This window comes from Ciconia boyciana, chromosome 14 (genome assembly GCF_034638445.1).
Source record: "Ciconia boyciana chromosome 14, ASM3463844v1, whole genome shotgun sequence".
NCBI classification, from domain to species: Eukaryota; Metazoa; Chordata; class Aves; order Ciconiiformes; family Ciconiidae; genus Ciconia; species Ciconia boyciana.
This window is the reverse complement of record NC_132947.1, coordinates 15,256,638-15,269,684: the sequence shown is the minus strand read 5'-3', so window position 1 is coordinate 15,269,684 and position 13,047 is coordinate 15,256,638. Positions and strand designations below refer to the sequence as shown.

General features: G+C 53.2%; 1 protein-coding gene across 6 annotated transcripts in view; it reads right to left on the bottom strand.

Moving 5' to 3' along the window:
- The window catches only part of CBFA2T2 (CBFA2/RUNX1 partner transcriptional co-repressor 2), a 66,280-nt gene extending 60,899 nt beyond the window's left edge, over positions 1–5,381 (bottom strand). For 4 of the 6 annotated variants that reach the window (XR_012045087.1, XR_012045088.1, XM_072878760.1 and 1 more), the window contains exon 1: positions 5,266–5,381. Coding sequence is in view for 2 of the 6 variants with exons in the window: in XM_072878760.1 (XP_072734861.1) it covers positions 5,266–5,293 (28 nt within the window). In the remaining 4 variants the exon portion in view is untranslated. Of the gene's footprint in view, positions 1–501; positions 661–3,700; positions 3,798–3,994; positions 4,324–5,265 lie in introns of those variants that run through there. The other 2 variants (XM_072878763.1, XM_072878764.1) reach the window with 2 other exon arrangements.
- Between the last annotated feature and the right edge of the window lie 7,666 nt (positions 5,382–13,047).

Below are 13,047 nucleotides of genomic sequence, written 5' to 3'. Positions count from 1 at the left end.
CCTAATGATGTCAGAAGATAAACCCCATTACCAACCCACGTACACGCTGCCAGGGCAGCAAATGTTTCAAAGGTTTTTTTCATCTCCCCTCAAAGTTCAGTGCTTCGCAGTCACAATTCATCAGTGGCTTCTTGGCCCCCACCAAACCTACTCGGGGAGGAGGAGGAGGAGGAGGAGGAGGAGGAGGGAAGACTCCTGCCTGCAGATCTGCCAGACGGGGTGTTTTAATGCAAAAGAGCCTGCACAGCGGGGGAGGAACATGGGAGCCATTTGACTTCTTTGTGTTTTAACATCCTGACTACAGTACCTCCCCAGCACATGCAATTACCTGCCATCACCTAAGATAAGCAAATTAATCTCATCCGCACCTGGAAATGCCGAAGGCTGAGATATCCTCATCCTTTAAAAAAGTGTTAAATTAAGTTTCTGCTTAACCAAGACCCACTGAAATGTTTGCTCCCAAGAGTACAGCCACAAAATACCGTATCCCACAATACTCACGTAAGAAAAGAAAGCTGCCTGTGCTCCAAGCTGACAACCGTGAGTGTCCCAGAGCTCTGCCCGCCAAGGACAACGTGCGACCGTACAGACGTACCCCGCGCTACAGCCTCTCTTCCATCTCCGTTTGTTCAAGCACCTCCAGCCAGATGGAAAGAGACTCTGCAGGCAGGATGCACAACAACTTAGAAGTATAAAGCAAATATTTGTTGGCTAACAGACACAAAAGATAGCCGGGATGTAATGAGTTATTAGGCTAAGCATTTGTGTGCTCACCACTCCTGATAAGGCAGCTGAAGAGTCTTCGCCAGCCAGGCGGGCGTCAGGGAGGGTCCCTGGCTGGGCTCCCCAGCACTGCCGAGCTGCTCTCTGCCACCAGCCCAGTCCCACCAGTGCGGCGACCGCTCGACCCAACCAGCCCTCGCCAGACCAGCCTACTCCCACGTACACCAACCACGTACAGCCTCCCTGTTTTCTTTCCTGTAGGATTTTATACCTCCTTCTCCTTCCCCTGTTGCCTCCTGTCAGAAATGGCGTGATAAAACACGTACAAAAGGCAGGCGGAAGTGTCCCAGGTGATATATGTGGAGGAACTTGCTGCTACAGCAACTAGGTGCACTATTAGGAAGCGCAACTCCCAAGAGATCACGAGGATTAAAAAACGCAGATGTATTTAGTTCAGGCAGAAACTGGTATTGATGCTAACAAACGGGTGCGTCTATCGAGTCCACTCACAGAAAAGCAGCAGTATTTCTGCAAGCATTCACTAAGGATTTGTCCGATTATTTTATGACATTCGCAGAAAAAAAATGACTAATGCTACACTTTCCATTCAAAATGATACCTGTAATGAGAGAATTCTATAATATTCAAAAAGCTTCAAAGTGTCACCTATGGACCCAAAGTCAAGACTACAGCACGCCATTTATCTTCTGAAAATATCCTTCTAACCCAAGGTTGAGGGCTATTATCAACTACTGTCTTAAATACCAACATAAATCTACACTGGAGAAAATCCCTGCCTGAATAGTCTCATCCTTTAAATTATACCAAGACCGCAAAGCATGTCTTTGAGGAAAACATGCAGATTTTGACCTCAAAGTCCAATCGTCAGATAAGTTACTACCTGTAGAAGTTAGTGCTTCTCTCTCGAGAAGAACATGAAATAGAGTAAAGAACGTTTTAGCTGAGCTCTAAGGTCAGGGCTGATTAACCTGGAGTGCACAAATACAGCCAAAATGAACGTCCAGTGACAGCTTCGGAGCTGAATCGAGCATGGGTGTGCACACACGTGGGGTGCGGCAGGGAGGGATGGGAAGGCAACAGGGACACAGGAGAAGTTTTCTGCCCCAGACACTGGCTGGACAAGTGCCTTCAGGAAGGTGGTTTTCAGTCTGGAAGAGTTCCAGGTCAATCACCTGTCTGGGTGGAAGCACTGCCTCCGGGACTTTCTGTATCAGAGGGGGAAGAGAGAGATTCACTCTCACTTGCATGGGTTTTATAGCCACCTCCTTCTTCCAAAGTCAAAGAGGTTACCTCTGGTTCTTGACAGCAAAAGGGAAACCCGAGGAGTCCTTCTCCCCTCTCCCGCTCCAGTGGTTTATGGCAACGTGTCGAGGCAGCTGCGAAGCTTTGGCAGCTCAGGCTGATGGAAACCGTACTCAGCTCACTATTCCACTCCAGTCCTGCTCTCAAGAGAGTCAACTACATGGGCTCTACCTGAAGTATATGCTCTTTTCTATCCTCAGAGAAGCTTCAAATAATTAAAAAAACTTTTTCTTTTTTCTGACTGCTTTAAAAAGCCAGTATATTTCACTCTCCTGAAGACTGGTACAAGGGAAGAGTAACACCTTAAGCCTTTTATTTTACAGCATATGAATATCAAGAGTAAGTCCCTGAAAGATCCATTTTAATTTCTGCGCATTGGACATACCCATGTAAGAAAGGCATGTTCACGAGAGTCAGTATGTGCCTTACACTAATACAGAACATCCCAAAGTTTCCAAGCAGTCCCACATTTCTCCTTTCTTTCCAGATCATTAGTTTCACACTGAGCGCTGAACCACTTCCCTGTAATACATACACAAAGAAATCAAGCAACCTCCTGACATTGCCAGTAACTGTATTCATAATACAGAAGAAATCACTGGGCTGATAACCAAGGCAATGCATATAATTTGTGCTTATAAAAATTATGAGTCTACAGCTGATTATTCACTTTCTTGAGCCCAAAGATAAAATCCAACAGTGTTCTTGGGCAGATGCTAGACCCAAGAACTAAGTGTTGTCTTGTGCCCCAGCATTCATTCAGCCTGTTCAATAACTGGCGCTAACAGGACATCGTTACCTGCTCTACCTATAAAGCTGCCGAAGGCTATAATGCATATTTATGTGCTTATCCTTATAAAACAGCTGTATGGCTCAGGGTTATCACTAGCGCTTCACCAATGGATGCTGAACTACAGGCATATTAAAGCTCTATAAGAAATGATCCTTTAGCTGCCGCTGAGCCATCAGAAGCGTCCCAGATGCTTGTCACCCTCTCTGGCCAGGGGCTACGGCCTTGCTGTACCTGCTGGCATAAGGTCAGTGCAATGGCTTCCTGACCCGGTTCTGTCAACAGGACCCAGATGAAAAGCCCTGCTCTCAGACATGGTTTAAAATTGCAAAACTGAGTGGCTACATATACATTTATACATTCCTGCCACAATCCAGAAAAACATTCAAACAACTGGCCCCAGGTTGCACAAAGTGCCACAGCTGAGGCAGGAACTGGTTTCACATACCCACCCTGAAGCTATGCCTTTAGGCACAAGATCGCTGTCTCCCTTAGCTTCAATTATTTTTAAGTAGGATTTCAAAGGCCCATCTCCTCCCAGTGCTCAGCCTAAGAGAAACAGGGAATCTGACCAGTCTCTGCATACACCATCAAGCTGCACCATGAGCAGACACACTGGGTGGGATTTGTTTCATCTAACTCCTCGTGCCAAAGGCTGAGCCAGTTATCCTGGACTCCCCTTGCAGTCAATGAAAAAGCCCAGGCACCTCCTGCACGTAATTCATCTCATCCAGAGAGAGGTGTCCAAGACTGGTGAGATGAATCACCCTCGGAAGCGCCTGTTCCTCTGCTGCAACTGCAAAGGGAGCTTGGAGAAAGGAGATCAGGCACAGAGGGCTGACTTTGGGACAGCGATGATCTCACCCGAGCTCCTTCTGTGGGGTCTTTTCTTCAAGGCAGACAAAATGAAGAGCCCGCTCTGGCAGCGAGGTTAGGAGCCCGTCAGTCAGGTCCCAGGATTCTGCAAACCCACGTGGATGTTAACACAGCTTGCTCACTGCTGGGCACTCCTCCCGCGGCAGCCACCTGGGCCACTGGCTGTTTCAAGTCCGCATGCTTTGACAGACTAATATTTGTAACTGCCTTAAGGGATAACAACCTCACTCCGAACATCTCCACACATTTTGCACTAAGCAGCACGATAAAGTATTCACCCACCCTCTGCAATTTCCAGCACTCGGTAATTCCTTCTCCGTATCAGGAATGCAGCCTTCTGGGTGGCTTCCACATTAGCGTCAGCATCTATCTTTACATTGCTTCCCTATAAGCAATCACACTTCATTTTAAAATTCCCTCATTTCCTCTGAGCTTTGGGATGCACTTTTAACTGCTTTTCTCCCTTCACTGAACTATGACTTATCAACAGAGTCTCCTCGAGGCTGCCATCCAGCCGTGCGCAAGTGGCCCATCCAGGCTGTCAGCCTGTGCGTCCCTGACCCACGGACATCGCGGCTCCGTCCGGCACCTCGATCCTCAGCCCGGGACAGCTCGCAGTCCACTCCCGACTGTGGATAAACACATGCTGTGCGCACAAGCACAGATGAGAAAAATCATCAGGAGGTTAAAATGGTGAGAGGCACAAGCCAACCATGCACCCTGCTCCTGGGCAGCAGCAACGCGCTTCCCTGCTGTCGGGCCAACCTCATGGCTTTCAAAGAGAGTGAACCTTTTCGGGAAACAAACCTCCTGCTTTGAGAAATTAATGAAAACGGAGCTCCGGGTATTCGCCTTCCCAACCCCAAGCAGCAGAGGATGCTGCAACAGCCAGGCTTCACGTACGCACACACGCCCGCTCACTGCCCACCTGAGCGCACGTTACAGGTCCGGCACCGCCGAGCCCACCCGCCTGCTCCCGGCCGAGCGCCGGGGTGACCCCGGGGGCTGCCGGCACCGGCCCTGCCGCTGCCCGCCCTGCCCTGCCCTGCCCTGCGCTGGGTCACGAAACCCCATCCAGCCTGGAAATTAAAAATAAACCCAGCGGGCCACCCCGCAGGGCTGCTGCCAGGCTGGTTTTGCAGGTGGGGGTCCCCGAGGCCGCTCCTCGCCCGGCTGCCTCACGCTTCGAGGGCGATGACCCGCACGCTGAGGAACGCACGCCAAGCAAACACGTACATTATCCGTGTTTATATATAAACGTGCGCAGCTGGAAGTGCCGAGCAGGGCGCAGCACCCCTCTGCGCACCCCCCGGCCGGGCAGGGCAGGCCCGGGGCGGGGGGGCTGAGCCCGGTGGCGAGGCCGGCACCACCGCTGCACCCCGCTCCGCCGCTCCGGCCGCGCCGCCCCCCGCCGCCTGAGGCCCGGCCAGGCCGAGGCGTCCCCGCCACCGCCGCCGCGGCCCCGGCCCCGGCCCCGGCCCCGCTAGGCCCTTCGCCCCCGTCCGAGCGGCGCCGAGCGGGTCGGCGCCTCCCCCCCGCGCCGCGGCTCTTACACTGGCAGCCGCCCGGGATCCCCACCATCGCCCGGCTCCTCGGCGCCTCCTCCCGCTCCCCGCCGCGGCCCCACCGGCCCGGCCCGGCCCGGCCCTTCGCCGTGACGCTACCGGGGGCGCGGCCTACCCGGCCCGCCCCGGCAAGGCCGGCGGAGGCCCGGCCTGCTGCAGGTTAGCGGAGCGGGAGGCCGCTGTTTGGTCAGAGGCGAGGCTTTATAGATGAATTTAATTATTAATTTTAGCCTAGTTGTGGTTTATGGCCTCCCCAAAACCATCGCACCTTCTCCCCACCTCTGCGCTGAGGTGTCCCGGCTGACACAGGGCTGTTACAATACCTGAGGCCCCGGTGCTGGGCTACGGACAAAGTCCGCAGCCCAGCACCGGGGCCTCAGGTATCATAACCGAAGTGTCCGAGATGCCTCCTGCACTTTCCACAACCCAGCTGCAGCCCCGTGCCCGGGGGGTTGGTTTCGGTGAGGAGGCCAGGTTGGCCTGGAGGGGACATCAGGTCCTGGGGATGATGTTTCAAGAGTTGCAGGACAAGTGGGATGAAGAATCGTGGAGTGGTTTGGGTTGGAAGTGACCTTTGAAGATCATCTAGTCCAACCCCAGGGATGTCTTGCGCTAGATGAGGTTGCTCAAAGCCCCATCCAACCTTCATGCCCCAGTGATGGTGCATCCACAACTTCTCTGGGCAACCGGTGCCTCACCACCCTCATCGTAAAAACTTTCTTCCTTATATCCAATCTAAACTGACCCTCTTGCAGTTTAAAACCGCTGCCCCTTGTTCTGTCACTACAAGCCTTGGTAAAAAGTCTCTCTCCATCTTTCTTAGAAGCCTTTACCTATTGAAAGGCTGCCATAAGGAATAATGGGGCTCTTCCCAAGGACCAGCTAACTCCATGGTCCTTCTTCTGTGGAAAGGGGGGGACCTGAAAACCCTTGCTACAAGCTGTCATAGTTAGGTGTGACTTTGTTGGCCAGGGAGCTTTGTGTGTCAGGAGATCTCCCATGGGCTGCTGCTTTTCCACAAATGCCCCAGGGAGTCTGGACACAGGAAAACACATTTAGATTTACATGGAAAAAACCCCAGAAGTTAAGTCAAATTTCTGCGTCAGAGCTGAGACGTGAGTGTTTTGACTCTGACAAAGTCCAAAGCTTGAGTACCATTTACCTCTGGTAGGTCCCTCAAAGCCCAGAAATGCCAGACTTTGTGACTGTGAGAGCTACACTGAGAGCCTGAGAGTCCTGCTCGGGGTTTGTTGAGGCTGCAGCCTTGTGCTGACGTCCGATCGGCATCTGAAAACAAAGCACAACCCTGCTCCCATCCCGGAGGGATTTGCCACGATGGGTGTTCTCTAGGGAAACTGCAAGTAGGCCAGCTGGGTCAGGGACTTCCCGAAAGCCTTGAAAGTAGCTGTAGGAGGACGATCGTGTGTCTGCAAATTGGGTTATAGCTGGGGTTTCTGTTCCCAGCAATAAAATATATATGTGGTCCTGGAAGCAAGGCCATGACCCAGTCTCCTGTCCTAGGTAGATGTCCTCACCACCAGTTAGCAACTCGTGCTGGTGCCAGTGTTGCTCTTGATGTCCTGCCGCCTCTTGGCTCAGCCTTGGCAGAGCTCATCACCAGTGAAGGAGAGCTCTTGGGATGGAGCAGGAGATCCAAACTGGCTGCCCTAAGGCACTATCTATCCCCTCAAGTTGCTGCCTGTATAATCAAGGCAGTAAGAGCTGGGAGCCCTACTCGGCTCCCGGGAAAAAAGGGCACACAGGTCAGGGCTGCTGTTTCCCAGTAGGACCACACTCCCAACAAAATGGGTTTGAATCCCCCAGTTCTGGGCTGGTGGTTGCTGGCCAGCAGCCTGTTGAAAGCCCAGCTACGGGTGAGCTGTGGCGCACGGCAGCTTGGCAGTGGTTAGCTCTAGATGCTCAGGGAGCCACGGGCTCGTTTCGAGTTTGCTGGCCAGGAACAGGCATCTCTTGGGCCCAGACATCCTGTGATGGAGCAGATCCAAATTTGCACTAAAATGACAGCAGCATCCATCTAGTCCCATCGTCCTCATTTTAACTTTGTGGCTTTGCCTCCTCCCCTTGCGAGGCACCAGCGCTTCCCTGGACCAGCCTGTCTGCCAGAGCCTGCATCCTCCGCGCGGCTTTTATCTCCTGCTGCGCTGGCTGCAGCTTGGCTCTGGCCTGTGTTTACCACCACTTCATTTCAGTGTCATCTACAGCCTTGCTGTGGCCAAATGTACACTGGTGAAGCAGAAAGGACTGTTGTGTGGGTGCTGATAAGGGCTTTGTTTTAATTTAGCTGGTCTCCAAAGCCTGTGAAGCCGCTAGGAGAGTGGCAGGCTGGGCTCCATCAGAAGCTTCACCAACGTGATGGGAGCAGCTCCCTAAGCCTCCTGGCCGTGCTCCCCAGCCGCAGCCTGGCGTCTCACCCATGCTGGAGCCCTCCATGTGCCTGAGTGCGGAGGAGGAGATGGGAACTCCCGTGCTGACAGCGTGGGGCCGTTGCTGCCCTGCTCCGTGTCCCATCCCTCCCGGGCACCATGACCTTGGGGGGACATGCCCTGGTGTGAAGTGTCACTGCTCGGAATGGGGAGGAGGCAAGGAGGGCTGGGACTGCAAAGCAGAGTGCTGAGATGTGCTGGGGAAAGTTTCGAAGGAGGAGCTAATGTATTTTCATCTTCCTTTCTGTTCAACAGCTTTGGCGTCGCCCAAGGTAAAGACATGATGGGCACAGAGCAGCTCCATTATGTGCATTGATGCTTTGTTTCTAAAGATGAAACAGTTGCAGAGGGAAACCCCAAAGAGGAGAGGATTGTACTAAATGCCACTCACAATACCCGTGGAGTACCAGGATGGGGTACATACAGGGCTTGATCTTGCAGACCTCAATGCCAGTGAAAGACGTAGGAGCTCAGGACAGCAGCTTTGGGGGCATTTCCATAGTTATATGTGACTTCTCCACAGAAACAAACTCATGTTTTAAATGTGGCCGTCCTGCCGCTCCTCCAGCAAGCGGATCCAACATCTCCTCTGCAGAGACGGAGAGGTGTGAGCAGGGAACGGGCTCTCTGTGCTCTTTCTCAGGAGATGTGAGATGAGTGGTACCAGGGCTGTGGGCGAGACCTGGGGCATGGGCATGGTCCTATAGGGAGGATGAGCTCTGGATCCTGATGGTCTGTGAGCAGGGGGACCACATCACCCTGAGACACACGCTGCCGTAGCCTGCCTTGCGGGGAGCAGCCCTTCCCCACCTCCAGCCCCCCCGATTTTAAGCCATACAGTGAGCTGAGCTTGTCTCGTGCTCTCTGGAGCTGGGGTACGGGTTGGGAAACAGCAGCCGCCATCAAAGGAAGGGGGCGGTTGCAATTTTTGCTCTGTTGGTACATTGGTACACAGAGCAGGGTTTATTTGCTCTAAGAGAAAAAAACCCAGCCAGCCTTTATGAGTATGGATTTATGTTCTGTGTCCAACCGAGCAACACCTGTTCACTTACCTGATGTTTCTGTACGTCCTTGAAATAGGCTTGTATATTAGAGAAGAAGTTCTAAAGGCACATGGACTTTGTTTGGAACCCTTTTTTTTTAACCATTTAAATGTGATGTATTCGGGACAAGAGACAGAAGACTTCTCAGCCCGGTGCAGTATGAGGGCACATGCATCCTAGAGAGGTAGATATGTATGTCTAAATATATATACACATATCACACTCGACTGAGCATCCACAGTTTTGCAAAAAATTTTAGGACTATGAATACACAGCCACTATACATGTTATATATCTATGGCTGGTAAAACACAAAACCTCTTAAAATATTCACACGTGCACTCCACAACTCAGGAAATGCCCCCATCATCTTTAAACATGTGATCACATTTCCTTGCATGTCAGACAAACAGTCAAGTCATGGACTGTGTTTTTCCATGGTGCACTCCTCTATTTGGTGCATGGGGGAACGGTTCTTGCTGTATGAGCAGGTACTTGGTGCCTGCTCTGCTTATTTGCTGGCATCCCACACCACAGCTCGTTCTGTTTGCTGTCCTGCCACGTCCTCACCCATACCTGAGCACCGATGTAAAGCACCCTTCTGGGTTTGATGCTTTTTCACTCACTGTGCTCCTTCCAGCTTCTGCCCCAGCTCCTGCAAAGGCCCTACCAAAGGAAACCTCCTTCCTTGCATGGCCTTGAGTCCCCCTCTGAGTAAAGCTTGTCCACCAACACGGCAAAGGTGGCTGCAGGTGGGAAGCTCAGTCTCTGGGAGCAGGACTTCACAGCCTTGCTCCTGTTCTTCCAAAGTGCGGATCTGTGTGAGACCCCACCTCAAGGGAGGCCCTGTACAGCAGGGTACGGACCGAGGTGGCTCACCAGAAGGTCTGAAACGCTTAGATATCGCTCCTAGACTCGGTCCCTGCAGCTGGTGAAGTAGCTGAGAGCAGTCGAAGGTTGTTATCCTCTCTGCAGACCCGTGTTAAAAGGAGGGAGCAGGGTGGCTCCCAGGTGGGTGGAGGTCTCAGCTGGTGACCATGGCCCTGGCCTGGAACAAGCTCTCTCGGACAAAGATGTATGCCTGTTCTTGCTCCCCACAGCTCAGCTCCTTCAGCCTTGTCCTGCCTCTTCCTCACCCCTTCGCTGTCGCCTCCCAGGTCCCACACTAGCTCAGTCCTCCCATTCCCTCTACAGGGCAGGCAAACCTAGTGGCAAGGATTAATGGGTCTGATCAAAGAACAGCGAACACAAGAGCAGGAGGGAACATTATTTGGAAATCTCTCATCTCGCAGGCGTGTGTAGCTCTAAAAAAGCTGAAGAAAGAGTAATTACTGTCATAAAAATGAGTGGGAAATGAGATAAAGGGTTTATCTCACAGGGCAGGTCGTGGCAGAGTAACCTGCCTGCTTCCCTCACTGGGAACTGGTTTTCAAAACAAGGCCAAACGGAAAGTTTAGAACAAGCATCATTAACATGGGCGAGAGCTGACTGAAAGGAGAGCGGGCAGATGGTGCTGGAAGGGGAGGTCTGGGGCTTGGTGGAGTTTCCCGAGGTCAGTCCTGGTGTCCGGTCAGTGTTTCTCCTGGCACGATGTGAGTGCACGAAGGCAGGTCAGCACTGCCCGGAGTGGCCGGAGTGCCAGGTGGGAGAAGGGTGGGACCTCATCGAGCAAGAACCGCTGGAGGAGAGGAGGGGTGGGATGAGACCTCTTCACCAGGTGGGAGGCAGAGCACACAGCAGCTATCGAGCCCAAACGGGCAATAATTCTGTGATAAAATCTGGGGATACTATTTATCACACAGGTCCCTTTCTTCAAACATCAACGTTTGAACCCGACAGCATCCCATCCAGCTTAGAAACCATAATCCTGTCCCTGAAACCATCTCAGATCTCCTCCATTTGTATATTCAAGCTCATGGGTGCCTGCTGCAGCCATAAAGATGGTGATGCTGTCTTGAATATCATATTTGTTTTCCAAAGGCCATCTGGCTGCATTTCTTTATTGTTTGAGAAAGCAGTGACACTTGCAGTGCTGCATTACCCCCAAAATGCCCTGTGCGGGCAGAGTAAATGACTGGAGGGGCGGAAAAGAGACGTGCGAGCATTCAGTTGTCAGGGCCGTGTATCAGGGATACGCATCACTTGGCGAGATCTCTCAGCTCTTCACTGAGATGAAGAAACTTGATGTTCAGGACCTCAGGAGACAGCAAGCAGGTCCTCTCCCATGTCATCTGCTCCTCCAGGTTGCTGGTCGGCCAGACACCCGCACACTTCTGCAGCTCAGGGTTTCAGCTCTGGGTTTCCCACTCGGTGCGTGCAAACCGCGATGGCCTCTGCAGGGACAGCTTTCTGCCAGGGTCCACAGACCTGCTGCCCGTATGCAGTGAGAGAGCTCAGTGCCAGGCAGGATCAGGCCAAGGTGATGCAAAGCTGGCGAGTCAAAGGCAAGTTGTTAGACCCTGCCCTGGCTCCGATGCACAGCAAGAGCTGAGGAAGGCCCAGCCCCTGCACTGGTTTGGACTTGTCAGAGGATGGTGCTTCCCCGGTTGTCTTGCTTTTGGCTTCTGCCGTGCTCTGGGGGCAGGGACACCAGCCAGCCTCGGGGACACCGGAGCCGCAGTGTGCATTGGTGCCATTCGGGGACCTGCAGCCGCAAAACTGCTCAAACTTTTACCATTTCAGTCTCAAACCACCCCCTTTTCTCACTTCAGAGCAGCACTCAGCTAAGCCCGTGCCTAGCCACGCAGGCTGCCTGCCATCTGGCACAAGCAGGACCAAGCAGAGTTAAATAAATGTTAAATACACACTAATACCATGTGACAACTAGCAAAAGGCAATGACTTCAAGCTCGAAGAGTCTGCTTATGTAAACAGCATCCTGAAATTAATATTTACCTTTTAAAACAAACAGATATTTGGGGTGTTTCATAGTCTTTCTGCCTAGCAGATGCCAAGAACAACAGCTTGGTACTGCAGGGAACTGGCTTGACAGCTCAGGGGATAGTAAACTCCCCACCAGTCTCCAGACTGTGAGGTCAGAGCCGGTCCCTCTCTTTTCAAGCAGATAAATTCGCACAAGCGCCAGATTAATCTTTGCTCAGGGGCTGCGACCTCTAATGAGGAGCAGGAGCTGCCCCGACGTCGCAGCCGGGGAGCGGCAGATGGGCTGGAGGACGAAGGGTTTGGGGATGCTCGGAGCAGACCCTTGGCCAGAGGGGCTCTGGGGAGGCAGAAGGGCTGTCCCGTGGTGGGAAATGCCGCTTGGGCGGCAGCATCGCCTCCAGCTTGGCTGCTGTGCTCCGTTTCCAGCTAGACCTGCACCTGTGGGGTAAATCCCGTAACTTTTCTGAGGGGTGATCGTTTCGCAAACCTCAACCAAAGCCCCCGTCAGAGGGCTCGCCCTCAACCAAAGCCCCCAGCCAGGCTCGGGGATGGGGGCTCGCTGCACACCCCTGGAGAGCCCCTGGTTTTTTCTGCTCCTCCATGAAGAGCTCTTGTGGCCATCCCCATCCTCATGTGTGCACCCAGCCCTCTTCTGGGGTTTGCTATGGTGTTTTTATAATTTTTAATAATTTTTCAGCAACGGGACATGTGTGCCTGACACAGGCACAAAGCAAAAGTCAGCTGCCACCCGGGAGGTGTTCGGAATCTCAGTAAATAGGGGATGAGTGGAGGCAGGGGTAGGATCCCGATTTCAGTTTTAATAGGATATTTTTTGCAGATGTCTGAAGCAGAAGGAGCTTTAGGTGCGTCTTGCAGCTCGCCACTTCTGCCGTCATCCGCTGTTTGACTTTATTTCACCCCTCTGCTCCTAACGCACCTTCTCGGCTTAATCCTTGGCACTGTGCTTTCGGCCTCTTCCTCCCAGCTGGGGATGGCTCTTCCCGGTCGGCTGTGGTGCTCGTCCCCTCCTCCATCCCATGTCTGGCCGTGGGTGCACTCGTCCCACCCGGCAGCTCGGTGAGGGTTTGGGGCTGGCGTGGCTGTGTGGGGGTCACGCTCACAGCCACCACGTGCCTGTCCCGGCGCTCAGCTGGCTCCTACCTTGGGTTTTCAACTCCCCCCAGCAGATTCTCGGTGCATTTTTCAACCTCCCTTGGAAAGGGGAGAGAAGGGACACAGGGAGCCGGCGGGGCTGGGGATGTGTCAGGGCTCGGAGCGGAGCCAGGGATCCCAAATCCGGCCCTCCAGGACACAGTGATCCCACGAGCATCGCGCCCCGTGCGAGGGGACGTGGGGCTGCCACCTGCTCCTCGCCCGCCGTGCAGCTGCTGGCCTGGGATG